At 52.7% G+C, this 21777-nt stretch overlaps 1 protein-coding gene across 1 annotated transcript in view; it reads right to left on the bottom strand.

The window, feature by feature from the left end:
* LOC142312763 (retinoblastoma-like protein 1) overlaps positions 1–21777 on the bottom strand; it is a 78072-nt gene that overhangs the window by 17464 nt on the left and 38831 nt on the right. The window contains exon 8 of the mRNA XM_075351751.1: positions 13584–13732. Within this exon, the coding sequence (XP_075207866.1) occupies positions 13584–13732 (149 nt within the window). The remainder of the gene's footprint in view (positions 1–13583; positions 13733–21777) is intronic.

Here is a 21777-nt window from a genome sequence, read left to right as displayed (position 1 = left end):
GGCCTGTCTGTGCGGGGACACGGAGTACCTGAACGTTGCAGGGCCTTGTCCCTGACTGTACTCAGCTCCTCCAGCAGGGTCTCTGGGTCTGTGGATGGAGCTCGGCCTCAGGGTTTGGGGGCCGGTAAGATCCCACTTCCACAGAGCCCCTCAGGGGGATGGGGAAGGAAAGCAGCATGTGGGCTCCAGCCTCCGTACCCGCAATGGGTACCTCAACCTTACAAACCGCAAGTGGGGTGAGAAGGGAGCATGCTGGGGGCCCTATATGGGCTCTCTTTTCTTCCATCCGATAGAGTCAGCAGCTACTGCTGACTAAACAGTGGAGCTATGCGTGGATGTCTGACCTCCTTCGCACAAAGCAGAAAACTGGTGAGCCAGTGATCCCACTGGGGGTGTATAGCCAGAAGGGGAGGGACCTTACACTTTTTAGTGTAATTGCTTTGTGTGACCTCCGGAGGGCAGTGCTATACACCCAATCGTCTGGGTCTCCCAATGGAGCGCCGAAGAAAAACAGATAGACCCGACACCTGCCCTTTGAGGGTTACTAGCGAGAGACCCGTCCGTAAGCCTGACTGAAGGAAGGCCAGTAACACAGGAAGTGACAGAACCGGTGGAGATGAGTTGCCGTTGACCTCACACCATTGAAAGAAGGCCTTTCAAGTGCGGTAGTAGATGTTTGAACACGGAGGCGTCTAAGCTCTGACCATAGTCTGTATCACCTGTGGGGTAAAAGCTGCCTGGGTTAGTAGCCAGGATTCAACAGCCGTGCGTTCAAATTGAGAACCCCTGAATTTTGATGGGCGAGAGGACTTTGCGACAGCAGGTTCAGATGATCTGGGAGCCACCATGGGGTGTCTGAAGAGCTGCGTGAGCTCTGCGAACAACACTTGCCTGGGCCAATCCATGGCAATGAGAGTCACTGGGATGCCTTCTGCTTTGATTTCCTTGATGACTCTTGGCATCAGTGGAAGCGGGGAAGATGAAGGGGAACCTGAACTGCTTCCATGGACGTATGAAAAGCGTCGATTCCTGGCGTTCGCCGGTCGTGGTAAAGGGAGACGAACCGTGAGACTTTATTGTTAAACCGAGAGGCCATGAGGTCCACATCCGGAATCCCTCATCTGAGGCCGATCCATTTGAACGCCTCTTTGTTGAGGGATCAAGCCTGCTGCCAGGCCCTGCCTGCTGATGAAATCTGCTGTCCAATTCTCCACAGCGGGGAAATGTACTGTGGAAAAACTGGAGTGATGAGGCTATGCCCACTGTAAGATCTTATTCACCTTTGTAATCGCCATGATGACGCTCCTTGTTCCGCCCAGGTGATTGATGTATGCCACTGCTGTGGCGATGTTCGACTGGATCCTGGATGGCGATTCCTGTATGAGGAGCTAAAAATTCTGTAGGGCTCGGAGAAAGGCTCTGATCCCAAAAAAAAAAAAAAAAAAAAAATTGATAGGCAGACTGCTCTCAAGGGAGGGCCATCGACCGTGGGCCCTGTGTTTCGGAACACCGCTCCCCAGTCAGAAGACTGGCATCGGTGGTGACTGCCTGCCAGTGTACTGGTATGGAAAACATTCCCCTGGACCGATGAGGGCCGCTGGTCCACCATAGATGCGAGCGGCGGGTTCCCGGAGTCAATTGGGTCCTGCGATTCAAGGTGGATAGAGAAAAATTGACCCATCTGTTCGGCCGAGTCAGCTGAAGGAGACGAAGGTGGCAGCGGGCGAACGGAACCGCCTCTATTGTCGCCCCCATCCGACTGAGGACTCTCTGCCTGGGAGTGACGGAGGATCTGGAGGTCTCTTCGGAGGGAGACGATCTTCACTAGCAGAAGGGAACTGCGTCTTTGGATGGTATCGAACTCCATGCCTAGACATGTAATTCCGTTGGCCGGGGTCAGAGAGGGCTCCTTCCGAATTGATGAGCTAGCCGAGTCGGGATAGGATGTCGATGGTGACCTGAACACTTAGGAGACAGTCGTCAAAAGAAGACCCCCTGATCACCAAGACGTCCAGGGACGGAATCACCAAAAATTATCTTCTGCTATTGTGAAACGCAGGAACATCTGTGCTGTTGGGAACTTCGGGATGTGCGTCCTGTATGTCCGACGATATAATTGATGCAAACTCTAATATGTAACCTGAGTCCGGCATCTCTCCGACCCAGGCGTCCGTGATCAAAGTCCGCCAGACGTGATTTGAATGAGACGGGCGCCCCCCCTTCACCTGATCTACGCCGGCGTGCGACGATCTCAAGTCATCTAGCGGGGTAGTGCTGTGATCCGGATGTCGTCCTTGATGGCTGGCGTGGCTTAGAACGCCGGGAAGGGCATGTCTTTAAGGACAGAATCTTCCTGTTTCTCTGTATTCCAGGCTCTGAGTCAGATCGCCCGACAGATGGCCACCGTATTTGCTAGCCGCTTGCGCTGCGCCGTAGGCTGCTGACAGACGCATAGAGTATGTACTCACCCGCTAGAGCAATCTGTGTAGCAATGCTGTGAACTTCGGAGTGCTCGATCCAACGCGAATACCGCTGTTGAAGTTACCGGCCCAGGACATCATGGATCTTGCCAGTCAGACGGCGGCGAAAGCAGGAGGAGTACCGTGCCCGCCGTCTCAAGAGCTGAACGGGCAAATCTCTCTGTATTTCGATCCGTGGCGTCTCAGAGCGATGCCCCGAGCGGGAGAGATAGTACTGGGAGATGGCAGGCGGGAAACAGGAGTGTCGACCACATGCGAGCCTGCCCATTTCTTCCTGAGAGCCTCAGGGAAGGGGTAATGTAAATCAAGCGACTTACCATTATTGAATATCTTGATCGGTTGTAGTCTGTGCTTGCATAGAATTTCAGCAAATTCTGGATGGTCACCGAATTGCCTGTGTACCCGCTTAACCTGTTTGAAAGAGACATGCGAGCACTGGGTAGCCACAGAGTGTCTGGAGCTTTCGCGTATGACTTACCGCTTAGACCAGACTATCCACCATACCTCTGACATCGGCCGTCTGATTTGGATCCAGCAGCGCGGCTGCATCCGACTCTTCTCCTGAAAAAAGGGTCGGCCGGTCCTGGGGACGAGTGGCACTTGGGCCCTGGAGGTGATAGAGACCTCTGGGAGGAACTTGAGAGGAGGCCCAGCAGGTCTGCTTCTGTGCTCCAGAAGTAGGGTCTGGATCAGACCGACTGTTGTCCAGAGCCAGCTGGACTGGGGGAGCATGGTCGGGCGTAAGGAGCGACTGCAACGCCTGCGTGACGGTCAGAGACGCCCTTGGAAGAGAGTCCACAGACTGGGACAGAAGGGTCTACCACTCCGGGGGAGGGAGCGCAGTGGAGCTCAGGGTGTCCTATAATGCTGCAGTAGCGACAGACGGGGATGCTGGCGGTGGCTGGGGCAATCTGCATGGCAGTTGGTCTGGGGCGCAAGCCGAGCGGGGGGCGAGGACTGGCTTGGGAGAATTTTCCTTGCAGGCTGTGCATGCAGAGTCCGCTATAAAAGGGGCCCGGCTTGGATGGGGTGACTAGGTTTAACCATTGCTTAGGGAACCCACTAGTGACGTTAGGGAGGAGACAGGAGATAGGGGAAAAAATAAGAAAAAAATAAGGAAAAAAGATAATAGTCTGTTCCTAAGGAGGAGCAGCACTCACCCAGGTCCTGTGTCCTTCCCAGGTCAGCAGAGGTCTCAGAAAACTGCGGGGACAGCATTGCTGAAGAAAAGCACGGCCCTTCATTTTTTCTTTTTTTTTTTTGTTGGAGGGCGTGCAGGGGGAGGTAGGCCGAAGCCGGGGACTAGATTAGTGGGCGGCCCGCCGGGAGCGCAGCGCTGAGCGCAAAGAAGTCATACCTGCGTCGCTGCGATCCTCGACCTTATCCTGCCTGCTGGTGCGTTGCTGTACGCTGGGGGAGCTGGGGAAAACTGCTGAGCGCTCTTGCGCTGCAGTGACCACAATCCCCTGCCTGGGCCCAGGGTAGAAGTGAACGCTGGGGAGGCCTGGTGATGCAGAGCGCTCCTGCGCTGCAGCTGCGATCCTCTCCCTGTGTCCTGTATTGCAGGGGACGCTGGGGAGGATGGGGGTGTGCCAAAGGACTGAGCTGGCTGTCTCCGAGCAGGAGAAGCGGGGGGCATGGCCGGAAAAGCGCGCGCGCAAACAGGGGTGCGGAGCGGTCCGGCCGGAGGTAGGCCCGAAGCCGGGGGCTAAATTAGTGAGCGGCCGCCGGAAGCGCAGCGCTGCGCGTGGAGAAGATCCTACCTGCGTCCCGGCTGTGTCGCTCTGATCCTCGGCCCCATCCTTGCCTGCTGCGGCTGCCGGTGAGTCCAGTCTGCCCCTGGGAGACACCAGGGGGGAATGCTGGGGACCTGTGTAGAACACTGCAGAGCGCTCCTGCGCTGCAGTGACCGGATCCTCTGCCTGGGCCCAGGGTGGAAGGGAAACGCTGGGGGAGGCCTGGTGCTGCTGAGCGCTCCTGCGCTGCAGAGCCTGCGATCCGGTCACCGGGTCCTGGATGGGGAAGCCACGGGTTGCAGAGATTCAACGCCGCCTCCACCAGAAACACCCCTTGGGACGGTACCATAGGGGAGGACGGGGAGTGTGCCCTTAAACCAAATGTTCGACCCCAAGCAGCCCCTGGGACGGTACCATGGGGCACGAGGGGGAGAGGGCCTGGCGTCTCAAGCCTCAAACAACCCTGGAGACGGTACCCCGGAGGGAAGGAGCAGGCGAGGGTTCTCTCTGATGCGGGGACTTTAACCCTGCAGAAGAGACAAAGGGCTAGAAGATGAGAAGGCTGAGCGGCGCCGTAATACCAAAAAAACGGAAAAAAGGAATTGCCTAGGCTGAGGTTGGCCCACAGAGATATGGGCCCACTTCAGCCTCCTACGACACTAAGCAAAAAACTGGCATAGATCCGCCTCCGGCTCAGGGTGTACACTGCTAGGGAGGAGCTAACTTTTTTTATGTGTACTTAGTGTCAGCCTCCTAGTCACAGCAGCATACACCCATGGTCCTGTGTCCCCCAATGAAACGATAGAGAAAAATGTTTTTTTGTGACATGTTGTGCTTTATGCTGATGGTAAATTTTGGTCAATGTTATTTGCATTTATGACAATATCAAAAACTTGTCAAAAAAAAATTTTCAAACTTTGATTTTTTTTTTGCCATTAAATCAGATAGTTATACCACACAAGAGAGTTAAATAACATTTGCTATGTGTTTACTTTATATCAGTATCATTTTTTCAAATAATTTTTTTAATTATAATTTTTCTAACAAAATCAATTTTTCTTTTAGAGACCACATTACATTTGAAGTGACTAAGAGGCCTATGTGACAAAAAAAATATCCACATTGACACCATTTTAGAAACTGTACCTCAAAGTGCTATAAAAAAAAAAAAAAATCACATAAGTTTATTAACACTTAAAGGGGCATCATGGGTATTAAAGTACCGTATTTTTCGGACCATAAGACACACTTTTTTTCCCCCAAATGTTGGGGGAAAGTTGGGGGTGCGTCTTATGGTCTGACTGTGGCTGCGGGGAATGAGGTGCTGCGGGGAATGAGGTGCTGCGGTGGAGCGGGTCATCGGGGGCATGAGCAAGCTGTAGCAGCCTGCTGTGACCACGTGGACCCGCTCATTACATATGCACGCCCATCCCCCGCCCATCATCCCTCAGCGCTGAAGCCGGCACTAACAGGTGGGCAGGGGGACGAGCGGGGACGCGCGCATAGTAAAGAGCCGGTCCGCATGATCACCCCTGGCAATTACAGCCTGGAGTGATCATGTGCGGCTGTATTCACTGCTCCCCGCGCGGTCATCATCAGCGCGGGGTGCAGTGAATCCGCGTACTCACCTGTCCCCGTGTGTCGAGCCGTCCCACTGCAGCACGCGATGTCTTCCTGTCTGTGCCGGTCAGCTGATCTGTGCCGGTCAGCTGATCGGAACAGACAGGAAGACATCGCGTGCTGTACACTGCAGAGAGGAAGATGATCGGCTGCTGGGAGTGAGGAAAAGGTGAGTATAAATGTTTGTTTTTTTTTCTCTGTGCTATAGGATACAGGCCATATACCAGGATGGTATATGAGCACGATGGGGGCATATAGCAGGATGGGGGGTATATTAACAGGATGGATGGGGGTATATGAACAGGATGGGGGTATATGAACAGGATGGGGGTATATGAACAGGATGGGGGTATATGAACAGGATGGGGGTATATGAACAGGATGGGGGTATATGAACAGGATGGGGGTATATGAACAGGATGGGGGTATATGAACAGGATGGGGGTATATGAACAGGATGGATGGGGGGTATATGAACAGGATGGGAGTATATGAGCAAGATGGACGGGGGGTATATGAACAGGATGGGAGTATATGAGCAGGATGGCAGTATATGAGCAGGATGGATGGGGGAATATGAACAGGATGAGGGTATATGAACAGGATGGCAGTATATGAGCAGGATGGATGGGGGTATATGAACAGGATGGGAGTATATGAGCAGGATGGCAGTATATGAGCAGGATGGCAGTATATGAGCAGGATGGCTGGGGGAATATGAACAGGATGGGAGTATATGAGCAGGATGGCAGTATATGAGCAGGATGGCTGGGGGAATATGAACAGGATGGGAGTATATGAGCAGGATGGCAGTATATGAGCAGGATGGATGGGGGGTATATGAACAGGATGGGGGTATATGAACAGGATGGCAGTATATGAGCAGGATGGATGGGGGGTATATGAACAGGATGGGGGTATATGAACAGGATGGGGGTATATGAACAGGATGGGGGTATATGAGCAGGATGGATGGGAGTATATGAGCAGGATGGCAGTATATGAGCAGGATGGCTGGGGGAATATGAACAGGATGGGAGTATATGAGCAGGATGGCAGTATATGAGCAGGATGGATGGGGGGTATATGAACAGGATGGGGGTATATGAACAGGATGGCAGTATATGAGCAGGATGGATGGGGGGTATATGAACAGGATGGGGGTATATGAACAGGATGGGGGTATATGAACAGGATGGGGGTATATGAGCAGGATGGATGGGGGTATATGAACAGGATGGGGGAATATGAGCAGGATGCTGGTATATAAGCAGGATGCTGTTATATAAGCAGGATGGGGGAATATGAGCAGGATGGGGGTTTATAGCAGGATCATATACAAGGCAGGAGGATCATTACCAGGCTGGGGTACCTTAGTAGAGAATTTGGGGACATTACCCACATAACAGTGTCAGCAGCAGATCCTCGCCCCATTACAGTGTGTCATGACCACATTTTTTTGCTGAAGAAGGGAATTTTGTTACTTACCGTAAATTCCTTTTCTTCTAGCTCCAATTGGGAGACCCAGACGATTGGGTGTATAGCTACTGCCTCCGGAGGCCACACAAAGTATTACACTAAAAAGTGTAAGGCCCCTCCCCTTCTGCGTATACACCCCCCGTGGGATCACGGGCTGCTTCAGTTTTAGTGCAAAAGCAAGAAGGAGGAAAGCCAATAACTGGTTAAACAAATTCAATCCGAAGGAACATCGGAGAACTGAAACCATTCAACATGAACAACATGTGTACCCGAACAACCAAAAATCCCGAAGGAACAGGGGCGGGTGCTGGGTCTCCCAATTGGAGCTAGAAGAAAAGGAATTTACGGTAAGTAACAAAATTCCCTTCTTCTTCGGCGCTCCATTGGGAGACCCAGACGATTGGGACGTCCAAAAGCAGTCCCTGGGTGGGTAAATTAATACCTCAAGTTTGGACTGTCAAAAACAGCCCTTCCCTACATGGAGGCAACCGCCGCCTGCAGGACACTTCTACTTAGGCTGGCATCCGCCTAAGCGTAGGCATGCACCTGATAACGCTTGGTGAAGGCGTGCAGACTCGCCCAGGTAGCCGCCTGGCACACCTGCTGAGCCGTAGCCTAGTGCCGTAATGCCCAGGACGCACCCACGGCTCTGGTAGAATGGCCCTTCAGCCCTGATGGAACCGGAAGCCCAGCAGAGCGGTAGGCTTCAAGAATTGGTTCCTTGATCCATCGAGCCAGGGTGGATTTGGAAGCCTGCGATCCTTTGCGCTTACCAGCGACAAGGACAAAGAGCGCATCCGAGCGGCGCAGGGGCGCCGTGCGGGAAATGTAGATTCTGAGTGCTCTTCACCAGATCCAACAATGCAAATCCATTTCATATCGATGAAATGGATAAGAACAAAAGGAAGGTAAGGAGATATCCTGATTGTAATGAAAAGGGGATACCACCTTAGGGAGAAACTCCGGAATCGGGCGCAGCACTACCTTGTCTTGGTGAAGCACCAGGAAGGGAGTTTTGGATGACCGCGCTGCTAGCTCGGACACTCTCCGAAGAGACGTGACCGCTACCAGAAAGGCCACTTTCTGTGAAAGTGGAGAAAGTGAAACATCCCTCAGAGGCCCGCAGGGCGGCTTCTAGAGAGCAATTAGTACCCCGTTCAGATCCCATGGGTCTAACGGCCTCAGTACGGAGGGACAATGTGACAAACCCCCTGCAGGGACGTGCGTACCTGAGGAAGTCGTGCTAGGCGCTTCTGAAAGAATACAGACAGCGCTGGAACTTGTCCTTTAAGGGAGCCGAGCAACAAACCTGTTTCCCAACCCGATTGCAGGAAGGAAGAAAAGTAGGCAATGCAAATGGCCAGGGAGACACTCCCTGAGCAGAGCCCTAAGGTAAGAATATCTTCCACGTACAGTGGTAGATCTTGGCAGACGTCGGCTTCCTAGCCCGTCACATGGTGGCAATGACGTCATGAGATAATCCTGAAGACGCTAGGATCCAGGACTCAATGGCCACCCAGTCAGGTTCAGGGCCGTAGGATTCAGATAGAAAACGGCCCTTGGGACAGTAAGTTTGGCCGGTCTGGTAGTGCCCACGGCTGGCCGACTGTGAGATGCCACAGATCCGGGTACTACGACCTCCTCAGCCAGTCTGGGGCGACGAGGATGGCGCGGCGGTAATCGGAGCTGATCTTGCGTAGCACTCTGGGCAACAGTGCCAGAGGGGGAACACATAGGGTCGCTGGAACTGCGACCCATCCTGAACTAAGGCGCCTGCCGCCAGAGCTCGTTGATCGTAAGACCACACCATGAAACTCGTGACCTTGGTGTTCTGCCTAGACGCCATTAGGTCGACGTCCGGCCTCCCCCGAAGGCCCCAGATTTCCTGAAACCCGTCCGGGTGCAGAGACCATTCCCCTGCGTCCATACCCTGGCGACTGAGGAAGTCTGCTTCCCAGTTTTCTACGCCCGGGATGTGAACTGCGGATATGGTGGATGCTCTGTCTTCCACCCACATCAGAGTCCGCCGGATTTCTTGGGAGGCTTGCCAACTGCGTATTCTGCCTTGGTGGTTGATGTATGCTACCGCTGTGGAGTTGTCCGACTGAACTCGGATCTGTTTGCATTCCAGCCGCTGCTGGAAGGCTTGCAGGGCAAGAGAACGTTGATCTGAAGGGTGGACTCCTGCTGAGTCCACGTACCCTGAGCCCTGTGGTGGAGAAAGACTATTCTCCACCCTGACAGACTCACGTCTGTCGTGACCACCGTCCAGGATGGGGGTAGGAAGGACCTTCCTTTTGACAATGAGGTGGGAAGAAGTCACCACTGAAGAGAGTCCTTGACCGTCTGAGAAAGGGAGACGTTACTGTCTAGGGACGTCGACTTCCCATCGCTTTGGCGGAGAATGTCCCATTGAAGTGGACGCAGATGAAACTGGGTGAAAGGGACTGCCTCCATTGCTGCTACCATCTTCGCTAGGAAGTGCATGAGGCGTCTTAAGGGGTGTGAGTGGCCTTGAAGGAGAGACTGCACCCCCGTCTGTAGTGAACGCTGTTTGTCCAGCGGAAGCTTCACTATCGCTGAGAGAGTATAGAACTCTATGCCAAGATATGTCCGTGATTGGATCGGTGTCAGATTTAACTTTGAAAAGTTGATGATCCACCCGAAACTCTGGAGAGTCTCCAGCGCAACGTTCAGGCTGCGTTGGCATGCCTCTTGAGAGGGTGCGTTGACAAGTAGATCGTCCAAGTAAGGGATCACAGAGTGACCCTGAGGGTGCAGGACTGCTACCACTGCAGCCATGACCTTGGTGAAAACCCGTGGGGCTGTCGCCAGACCTAAGGGCAGGTCTACGAACTGAAGATGCTCGTTTTCTATAACGAATCGCAACAAACGCTGGTGCTCTGGAGCAATCGGCACGTGGAGATAAGCATTCTGATGTCTCTTGATGCTAGGAATCTCCTTGAGACCTTGAGGCAATGACGGAGCGGAGGGATTCCATCCGGAACCGCCTGGTTTACACTGCTTTTTGAGCAGTTTTAGGTCTAGAACGGAACGGAAGAGCCGGCCTTTTTTGGCACCACAACCAGATTGGAGTAAAAACCGTGATCTTGTTCCTGAATAGGAACAGGGATTATCACTCCTTCTGCCTGCAGAAGAGCCTCGGCTCGGTCGAGAGGTGGGGAAGTTCTGAAGAATCGAGCCGGAGGACGAGAACAAAACTCTATCCTGTACACGTGAGACAAAATGTGTCTCACCCACCGGTCTTTGACCTGTGGCAGCTAAATGCCGCCAAGCGGGAGAGTCTGCCACCGACCGCGGATGCGGAGAGCGAGAAAGAGAGAGAGAGAGCTGAAAGTCATGAGGAAACCGCCTTGGTAGCGGTTCCTCCCCTTCATTGGTCGTGATTGAGCCCGCCAGGAGTCTGAGCCCCTCTGAGCCTTTTGAGTCCTTTTGGACTAGGAAAAATGGGACCAGCCCGAGCCTGGAAAGGACCGAAACGTCGACTGTCCTTCCTTGGGTTTTGTTTGATCTGGGCTGGTGTAAGGAAGAATCCTTACTCTTGGCCTGTTTAATGATTTCATCCAATCGCTCAGCCAACAGTCTGTCACCAGATAATGGCAAACTGGTTAAGCCCTTTTTGGAAGCAGGAGCTGCCTTCCATTCCCTTAACCCCAATGGTCTGCGCAAAACCACGGAGTTGGCGTATGCCACCGGCGTACGGCTCGTAGAGTCCAGGACAGCATGAATAGCGTAAGTCGCAATGCATGCGAGGTTAAGGACGCCACCTGCGGCACAGATGTACGTGTGACAGTGTCTATCTGCGCAAGACCAGCTGAAATAGCTTGGAGTGCCCATACGGCTGCGAATGCCGGAGCAAACGACACGCCGATAGCTTCACAGACAGATTTCAACCAGAGGTCCATCTGTCTGTCAATGGCATCTGTAAGTGAAGTCCCATCTTCCAATGCAACTATGGAGGATGGCGCGGGGAAGAAAAACTTGTCTGGATAAGCGTAGCGTTTCTGGACTGCTCCTCTGAGTCAGAGAGGCCCAAAGAGTACTGAATTTACGCTTGGGATACCTGAAATGGAATTTCTCCTGCTGCAGCTGCCTCCTCCACTGGAGGGGCTGAGGGAGAAATATCCACCAGTGTAGTAATGGGTGCTATGAGATCATTCACCATGGCGTCCCATTAGGAGCATCCAGAATGAAAGCGATCTCAGGATCAGAAACCTGACCAGCTACCTCATCATACAGAGAACCTCTCGCTGAGACCCTGACCAGTGTGTGAAGTCGAGGGTCTCTCCCAGCGAGCTCGCTTAGGCTGTCTGGGACTGTCGTCCGTGTCAGAGCCTTCAGTCTGGGATGTATGGGACCCCCTTGGAGCACGGATTAGTTCCAACTGAGGGAGACCGGGGAGCCTTGATTCAACAATGCCCTTGGTCTGAGTCACCGCCTTGGACTGCAAAGTTGCTAGCATTTTGTTCATAGTCCAAGACATTTTATCAGCAAAAAAACTGCAAACTCTGTCCTCTGGACAGTTTCACAGGTGGCCCTCTCTGGGCCACCACTAGCAGAGACTCTACCCATTAGGGGTTAGTGGAACCTGCCGGTAAAACAGCCTCACGTGCGGTACAGACAGCATAGAAAGCCTGTGCTTTGGCCCCCTTGCTCTATGCTGACGACATGCTGTTGTCTCCTCAGAGCTATCTAGGGGTATATCGCCAAGAAGCGACCGTACAGCCACAAGTCTCAGCCGCGCCGCAGCCTCCAGCGCGGCAGTTTCCCACAGATAAACTCACTCAGCTAAGCTGCAGTGAGTATAGTCCAAGCGCGCAGCGCTGTTGTCCTCGGCGCACTAACACGCCCAGCAATGCTGGCGTGTGTCTGTGTATGGTCTTGCAAATATAAGCACAAGAATAAAGTACACAAAAAAAAACACTGTGGCTAGTGGGGTCAGCACCAAGGTGCTGCTTACCGCCCGCATAAGCAGGTAAGTGGTCGCCAGAATCCCTTTGCTGAGTCTCCCAGAGCCTGTGTCCGTTCTCCAGCTTAGATTGCCTGCAGGAATGGCTGCCGGCGTCCTGTGAAGAGGGGCGGGCCGTGGGCGTGCCCCAGACAAGAGCGGGAAACTGGCGTCCCCCTGTGCCCAGTGAGAGGGCTGGAGTATGTAAATAAGACTCCAGCCCTCGGCGCTGATCATTGTACAGCGTCTCGCCCCTTCCCTGACTGACAGGGCTGGGGGCGGGAACGAAACGTAACTAGGCCGCAGAAGCCGGGGACTAGATTTATAAGCGCTGCCGTCGTAAAAGCGCGGCAGCGCGAAAGTCCCCGGCGCACCACAAGTCTCAGCCGCGCCGCAGCTCCAGCAGCGGCTGGCGCGGTAGTTCCCGACACATAAACTCACTCAGCTAAGCTGCAGTGAGTAAGGCCCAAGCGCGCAGCGCTACTGTCCCCGGCGCACTAACACACCCAGCAACGCTGGAGTGTGTTTGTGCATAGACTGTACGGGGACACAGAGTACCTTAATGTTGCAGGGCCTGTCCCTGACGATACTCCGCTCCATTCCAGCAGGATCTCCGGGTCTGTGGATGGAGCCCGGCCTCAGAGCCTGGAGGCCGGTAAGATCCCACTTCACCAGAGCCCTTCAGGGGGATGGGGAAGGAAAACAGCATGTGGGCTCCAGCCTCCGTACCCGCAATGGGTACCTCAACCTTAACAAACACCCGACAAAAGTGGGGTGAGAAGGGAGCATGCTGGGGGCCCTAGTATGGGCCCTCTTTTCTTCCATCCGACATAGTCAGCAGCTGCTGCTGACTAAAACAGTGGAGCTATGCGTGGATGTCTGACCTCCTTCGCACAAAGCATAAAACTGAAGCAGCCCGTGATCCCACGGGGGGTGTATACGCAGAAGGGGAGGGGCCTTACACTTTTTAGTGTAATACTTTGTGTGGCCTCCGGAGGCAGTAGCTATACACCCAATCGTCTGGGTCTCCCAATGGAGCGCCGAAGAAATGTATTATCATCATTAGGTTGTCCAGACAAACTAATTTAATCCTATGTTCACAACGTGTTTTTAGTGTACATTGGAATCCTACGTACCAAAACGTAATTAAGGGATCCAGAACGCCCAATAGAGTGCAACGTTCAAATACGCTGAATATCGTCTGCTTTTCTTTCCCACAACGAACACACACGGACACTAGAATCTTATTCAGTTACGGAATTTCCAAGAAATTACACCACTTTACGCTTACGCTCTTACCAGATGGTCACTGGTGCTGACTGCATATTTAAGTGCAAATTGTTGTATTCGTTCCACATAGACATTGTTATAAAACGTTATCAAGTCTCCTCTCTCTAGTTCACTGGTCTCAGCAGTTTGTTTTGGGAAAGAGTGCGAGTCATTGGAGTCTGTAAGATAACGATAATACAATAGAGATTACATCCTCTGAGATATTAACAAAAGATGATATGGAAATATCAATAAAATCGGAATTTAATATTTTTGGGCCAATGAAGAAAATGGTCAAATCACACATTGTATTCTAAAGCCGGGAAAGTGAAAATTAAAAAAAATAAATAAAAAAAAAAATACAAAATATTAACGTCACTTGAATGCCACCAAAAGAACACAATAACTGCCAAAAAAAACATTTACCAAGTCCACTAGCTAGGGCCAAGCAATATTCACCATCCAATGGCTCTCTGAGAAGAAGGGAATTTTGTTTACTTACCGTAAATTCCTTTTCTTCTAGCTCCAATTGGGAGACCCAGACAATTGGGTGTATAGCTTCTGCCTCCGGAGGCCACACAAAGTATTACACTTAAAAGTGTAAACCCCTCCCCTTCTGCCTATACACCCTCCCGTGCATCACGGGCTCCTCAGTTTTGGTGCAAAAGCAGGAAGGAGGAAACTTATAAATTGGTAAATTCAATCCGAAGGATGTTCGGAGAACTGAAAACCATTCAACATGAACAACATGTGTACACAAAAGAACAACAGCCCGAAGTGAACAGGGGCGGGTGCTGGGTCTCCCAATTGGAGCTAGAAGAAAAGGAATTTACGGTAAGTAAACAAAATTCCCTTCTTCTTTGTCGCTCCATTGGGAGACCCAGACAATTGGGACGTCCAAAAGCAGTCCCTGGGTGGGTAAAATAATACCTCTGTAATAGAGCCGTAATACGGCCCCTTCCTACAGGTGGGCAACCGCCGCCTGAAGGACTCGCCTACCTAGGCTGGCATCTGCCGAAGCATAGGTATGCACCTGATAGTGTTTCGTGAAAGTGTGCAGACTCGACCAGGTAGCCGCCTGACACACCTGCTGAGCCGTAGCCTGGTGTCGCAAAGCCCAGGACGCACCCACGGCTCTGGTAGAATGGGCCTTCAGCCCTGAAGGAACCGGAAGCCCAGAAGATCGGTAGGCTTCAAGAATTGGTTCCTTGATCCACCGAGCCAAGGTTGACTTGGAAGCCTGCGACCCTTTACGCTGGCCAGCGACAAGGACAAAGAGCGCATCCGAGCGGCGCAGAGGCGCCGTACGAGAAATGTAGAGTCTGAGTGCTCTCACCAGATCTAACAAGTGCAAATCCTTTTCACATTGGTGAACAGGATGAGGACAAAAAGAAGGTAAGGAGATATCCTGATTGAGATGAAAAGGGGATACCACCTTAGGGAGAAATTCCGGAACCGGATGCAGAACCACCTTGTCCTGGTGAAACACCAGGAAGGGGGCTTTGCATGACAGCGCTGCTAGCTCAGACACTCTCCGAAGTGATGTGACTGCCACTAGGAAGACCACCTTCTGCGAAAGGCGTGAAAGAGAAATATCCCTCATTGGCTCGAAGGGTGGTTTCTGAAGAGCCGTTAGCACCCTGTTCAGATCCCAGGGTTCTAGCGGACGCTTGTAAGGAGGGACTATGTGGCAAACCCCCTGCAGGAACGTGCGTACCTGTGGAAGCCTGGCTAGGCGCTTTTGAAAAAATACAGAGAGCGCCGAGACTTGTCCCTTAAGGGAGCCGAGAGACAAACCTTTTTCCATTCCGGATTGAAGGAAGGACAGAAAAGTGGGCAAGGCAAATGGCCAGGGAGTAAAACCCTGATCAGAGCACCAGGATAAGAAGATCCTCCACGTCCTGTGGTAGATCTTGGCGGACGTTGGTTTCCTGGCCTGTCTCATAGTGGCAATGACCTCTTGAGATAACCCTGAAGACGCTAGGATCCAGGACTCAATGGCCACACAGTCAGGTTGAGGGCCGCAGAATTCAGATGGAAAAATGGCCCTTGAGACAGTAAGTCTGGTCGGTCTGGTAGTGCCCACGGTTGACCCACGGTGAGATGCCACAGATCCGGGTACCACGACCTCCTCGGCCAGTCTGGAGCGACGAGGATGGCGCAGCGGCAGTCGGACCTGATCTTGCGTAACACTCTGGGCAGCAGTGCCAGAGGAGGAAATACATAAGGCAGTTGAAACTGCGACCAATCCTGAACTAATGCGTCTGCCGCCAGAGCTCTGTGATCTTGAGAACGTGCCATGAATGCCGGGACCTTGTTGTTGTGCCGGGACGCCATTAGGTCGACGTCCGGCTTCCCCCAGCGGCAACAGATCTCTCGAAACACGTCCAGGTGAAGAGACCATTCCCCTGCGTCCATGCCCTGGCGACTGAGAAAGTCTGCTTCCCAGTTTTCTACACCCGGGATGTGAACTGCGGAGATGGTGGAGGCTGTGGCTTCCACCCACAGCAGAATCCGCCGGACTTCCTGGAAGGCTTGCCGACTGCGTGCGCCGCCTTGGTGGTTGATGTATGCCACCGCCGTGGCGTTGTCCGACTGAATTCGGATCTGCCTGCCTTCCAGCCACGGCTGGAACGCCTTTAGGGCTAGATACACTGCCCTTATCTCCAGAACATTGATCTGAAGGGAGAACTCTGGCTGAGTCCAGGTCCCCTGAGCCCTGTGGTGGAGAAAGACCGCTCCCCACCCTGATAGACTCGCGTCCGTCGTGACCACCGCCCAGGATGGGGGCAGGAAGGATTTCCCCTTCGACAACGAAGTGGGAAGAAGCCACCACTGAAGGGAGGCCTTGGCTGCCCGAGAAAGGGAGACGTTCCTGTCTAGGGACGTCGATTTCCTGTCCCATTTGCGGAGAATGTCCCATTGAAGTGGACGCAGATGAAACTGCGCAAAAGGAACTGCCTCCATTGCTGCCACCATCTTCCCTAGGAAGTGCATGAGGCGCCTCAAGGGGTGCGACTGGACTCGAAGGAGAGATTGCACCCCTGTCTGTAGTGAACGCTGTTTGTCCAGCGGAAGCTTCACTATCGCTGAGAGAGTATGAAACTCCATGCCGAGATATGTCAGTGATTGGGCCGGTGTCAGCTTTGACTTTGGGAAATTGATGATCCACCCGAATCTCTGGAGAGTCTCCAGAGCAATATTCAGGCTGTGTTGGCATGCCACCTGAGAAGGGGCCTTGACCAGCAGATCGTCTAAGTAAGGGATCACCGAGTGTCCCTGAGAGTGTAGGACTGCTACCACTGTTGCCATGACCTTGGTGAAGACCCGTGGGGCTGTCGCCAGGCCGAAAGGCAGTGCCACGAACTGAAGGTGTTCGTCCCCGATGGCGAAACGCAGGAAGCGCTGATGCTCTGATGCAATCGGCACGTGGAGATAAGCATCCCTGATGTCGATTGATGCTAGGAAGTCTCCTTGGGACATTGAGGCGATGACGGCGCGGAGAGATTCCATCCGGAACCGCCTGGTTTTCACGTGTCTGTTGAGCAGTTTTAGGTCCAGAACGGGACGGAAAGATCCGTCCTTTTTTGGCACCACAAACAAGTTGGAGTAAAAGCCGTGGCCCCGTTGCTGAAGGGGAACAGGGACCACCACTCCTTCTGCCTTCAGAGTGCTCACCGCCTGAAGGAGAGCATCGGCTCGCTCGGGGGGAGGAGATGTTCTGAAGAAACGAGTCAGAGGACGAGAGCTGAACTCTATCCTGTAACCGTGAGACAAAATGTCTCGCACCCATCGGTCTTGGACATGTGGCAACCAGGCGTCGCAAAAGCGGGAGAGCCTGCCACCGACCGAGGATGCGGTTTGAGGAGGCCGAAAGTCATGAGGAGGCCGCTTTGGGAGCGGTCCCTCCGGCGTTCTTCTTAGGACGTGACTTAGACCGCCATGAATCGGAGTTCCTCTGACCCTTCTGTGGCCTGTTAGACGAGAATTGAGACCTGCCCGCGGGCCGAATGGACCGAAACCTCGATTGTACCTTCCGTTGTTGAGGTCTGTTTGGTTTGGACTGGGGTAAGGATGAGTCCTTTCCCTTGGATTGTTTAATGATTTCATCCAATCGCTCGCCAAACAGGCGGTCGCCAGAAAATGGCAAACCGGTTAAGAACTTTTTAGAAGCAGAGTCTGCTTTCCATTCCCGTAGCCACATGGCCCTGCGGACTGCCACCGAATTGGCGGATGCTACCAACGTACGGCTCGCAGAGTCCAGGACCGCATTCATGGCGTAGGACGCAAACGCCGACGCCTGAGATGTTAAGGACACAACCTGCGGAGTAGAGGCACGTGTAACTGCATTAATCTCAGACTGACAAGCTGAGATAGCTTGGAGTGCCCATACGGCTGTGAATGCCGGAGCAAAGGACGCGCCTATAGCTTCATAGATGGATTTCATCAGGAGCTCTATCTGCCTGTCAGTGGCATCCTTGAGTGATGCACCATCTGCCACTGCAACTATGGATCTAGCCGCCAGTCTAGAGACTGGAGGATCCACCTTGGGACACTGAGCCCAACCCTTGACTACGTCAGGGGGGGAAGGGATAACGTGTGTCCTTAGGGCGCTTGGTAAAGCGCTTATCTGGAAACGCTCGGTATTTCTGGACTGTATTTCTGAAGTCGGAGTGATTCAGAAACGCACTCATTGTACGTCTGGGAAACCTAAAATGGAATTTCTCCTTCTGAGAAGCTGACTCCTCAATCGTAGGAGCTGGGGGAGAAAGATCCAACACCTGATTGATGGACGCTATAAGGTCATTTACTATGGCGTCCCCTTCAGGTGTATCCAGGTTGAGAGCGGCGTCAGGATCAGAGTCCTGATCTGCCACCTCCGCTTCATCCTCTAGAGAGTCCTCCTGCTGAGACCCTGAGCAGTGTGATGAAGTCGAGGGAAGCTCCCAGCGAGCCCGCTTAGGCGGTCTGGGACTGCGGTCCGTATCGGAGACCTCACCGTGGGACCTATGAGCCGCCCCAAGAGCACTTTGCTGCTCCAACCGAGGGGGGCCTGGGGTCAATGCTTCAACAGTGCCCGGGACCTGTGTTACCGGTCTGGACTGCAAGGCTTCTAGTATCTTAGCAGACCATTTATCCATAGACTCAGAAAGTTTGTCAGCGAATACTGCAAACTCCGTCCCTGTCACCTGGACAGTGGCAGCAGGTGGTTCCACCTGGGCCACCAGTAGCAGAGGCTCCGGCTGAGTGAGTGTCACAGGGGCCGAGCATTGCACACAATGAGGGTAGGTGGAACCTGCAGGTAGCATAGCCGCACATGAGGTACAGGTTGCAAAGTAAGCCTGTGCTTTGGCACCCTTGCTTTTTGCGGACGACATGCTGTGGTCTCCTCTGAGTACAATCAGGGAGGGTATATAGCCAAAAACCAAGCAGTGCGGCCGTACAAAGTAAATGTATAGATTATAAGCATATAAATATACACTTCGGCACCCAGGGGGGCCAGCACCTAGTAACAGGTGCGGCTTACCGACCGCCCGCAGCGGTTGTGTGACCACCAGATTCCCTGCCTGGGCCTCCCAAAGCTGTGTTGTCTCTCCTCTCCAGCGTAAGAAGTGCTGACAGGAATGGCTGCCAGCATTCTGTGGGGAGGAGGGGGCCGTGGGCGTGCCTTTAGAAAGTACGGGAATCTGGTGCCCCACGGTGCTCAGTGAGGGGGGAGGAGGATACAAAGTATGCTCCAGCCCTCAGCGCTGACGTCTAGTGCAGCGTCCCGCCCTTCCCGTGACTGGCAGGGCCGGGGGCGGGAATATGCGGTACTAGGCCGCAAAAGCCGGGGAGTAAAGTTACAAGCGCGGCCGGCAAACAAGCGCGGCCAGCGCGGTAGTCCCGGCGCACTAACACACCCAGCAACTGCTGCAGCGTGTATAACACAGGCGCTATATGCGCCGTCCCCAAGGGGACACAGAGTACCTCAGAGTCGCTGCCTGTCCCTGACGTTACCCGGCTCCTGTCCAAGCAGATTCCCCCAGGGGCTGCGGAGGGAGCACGGTCCCAGTGCCTGGAGACCGATTAGGATCCCACTTCACCCAGAGCCCCTAAGGGATGGGGAAGGAAAACAGCATGTGGCTCCTGCCTATGTACCCACAATGGGTACCTCAACCTTAACAGCACCGCCGACCAGAGTGGGGTGAGAAGGGAGCATGCCGGGGGCCCTGTTATGGGCCCTCTTTTCTTCCATCCGATATAGTCAGCAGCTGCTGCTGACTAAATTGTGGAGCTATGCGTGCATGTGTGCCTCCTTCGCACAAAGCATAAAAACTGAGGAGCCCGTGATGCACGGGGGGGGGTGTATAGGCAGAAGGGGAGGGGTTACACTTTTTAAAGTGTAATACTTTGTGTGGCCTCCGGAGGCAGAAGCTATACACCCAATTGTCTGGGTCTCCCAATGGAGCGACAAAGAAAACTAAACTTAACATGCCCCAATATTCCCAAGCTGATGGGTGTAGTTTTGTATCCGGAACAGCTTGAGAGATACAGGTTGAAGGGGGGGGTTGGGTAAATGGGCAGATATCAAAAAAGGTTTAACCACTTAACGACCGCGGGCAGTAATATTACATCATAGCGGTCATAATGTGAATTGCCATAGGCTGCTGCAAGCAGCCTGCGGCGATCAGCGAACATATCAGCTGATTTATACAGCTGACATGTGTGCCTACCAGGCACAAGCAGAATCGCTATCGGCCTGTGCCTTTTAACCCCTTAAATGTCGCTGTCAGTATGTGTCAGCGCCATGTTATTTGCGATCCGTACTTACAGGCAGATACCGGAAGTCACGTGACCGTACCATGGTTGTCATGGTAGCATAGGGTCATATGACGACTCCTGTGCTCACATGACTAAGGTTCTGTAAGAACCTGTTACTAGAGATGAGAATTGCTCCCGATCTGATCGGTGCTGCTCTGATAAGGAGAAATGAATGAGCGATCAGACTGCTGATTCATATAGCCCCCTAGGGGGTCTAGTAAAATATCATTTATAAAAGAAAAAAAAAGTTTAAAAAGGGAACCTGTCACCAGTTGTTTGGCATATAAGCGGTGGCCACCACCACCGGGCTCTTATATACAGCATTCTAACAGGCTGTATATAAAAGAACCCAGGGTGCTGTGTAAAACATAAAAAAAAAAACAAAAAAAAAAACTTTACTACTCCCCTAACTGTTGCGCTGCGGTGGATTCTAGTCAGATGGGTGTCTCTGTTCTCTGGTGTCGCCTCTTTCAGCCATCTTCGTCTTTATTCTGCAGCTTGTGTGCATGACGCGTCTACGTCATATACACTCACCGATCCCACGCAGGCGCAATACAATGCTTTGATCTGCCCTGCTCAGGTCACATCAAAGTGCGCCTGCGCAGGACAAAATGCCGGCGAGTGTTGATGACATAGGACGCGTCATGCACCGCGGCTACAGAAGACAAACATGGCCGAAAGAGGCGGCACCAGCACCAGACAACGAAGACGCCCATCTGACTAGAATCCACCTTAGCGCGACCGTTAGGTGAGTATTAGTGTTTTTTACACAGTGGCCTGGGCTCTTGTATACAGCATGTTAGAATGCTGTATATAAAAGAGCCCACTGGTGGTGGCCGCAGCTTATAGTCACCAAATCTGGTGACAGGTTCCCTTTAAACAAAAGTTTTAAAGAATTTAAAAACTAAAACCCAAGTTCAAATCACACCCCATTTGCCCCATTGAAAATTAAAGGGTAACAAAAAAAAACAAAAAAAGAAGGGAATTTTGTTACTTACCGTAAATTCCTTTTCTTCTAGCTCCAATTGGGAGACCCAGACGATTGGGTGTATAGCTACTGCCTCCGGAGGCCACACAAAGTATTACACTAAAAAGTGTAAGGCCCCTCCCCTTCTGCGTATACACCCCCCGTGGGATCACGGGCTGCTTCAGTTTTAGTGCAAAAGCAAGAAGGAGGAAAGCCAATAACTGGTTAAACAAATTCAATCCGAAGGAACATCGGAGAACTGAAACCATTCAACATGAACAACATGTGTACCCGAACAACCAAAAATCCCGAAGGAACAGGGGCGGGTGCTGGGTCTCCCAATTGGAGCTAGAAGAAAAGGAATTTACGGTAAGTAACAAAATTCCCTTCTTCTTCGGCGCTCCATTGGGAGACCCAGACGATTGGGACGTCCAAAAGCAGTCCCTGGGTGGG

Source organism: Anomaloglossus baeobatrachus, chromosome 5 (assembly GCF_048569485.1).
Source record: "Anomaloglossus baeobatrachus isolate aAnoBae1 chromosome 5, aAnoBae1.hap1, whole genome shotgun sequence".
NCBI lineage: Eukaryota > Metazoa > Chordata > Amphibia > Anura > Aromobatidae > Anomaloglossus > Anomaloglossus baeobatrachus.
This window is presented reverse-complemented; position numbering and strand designations above follow the sequence as displayed.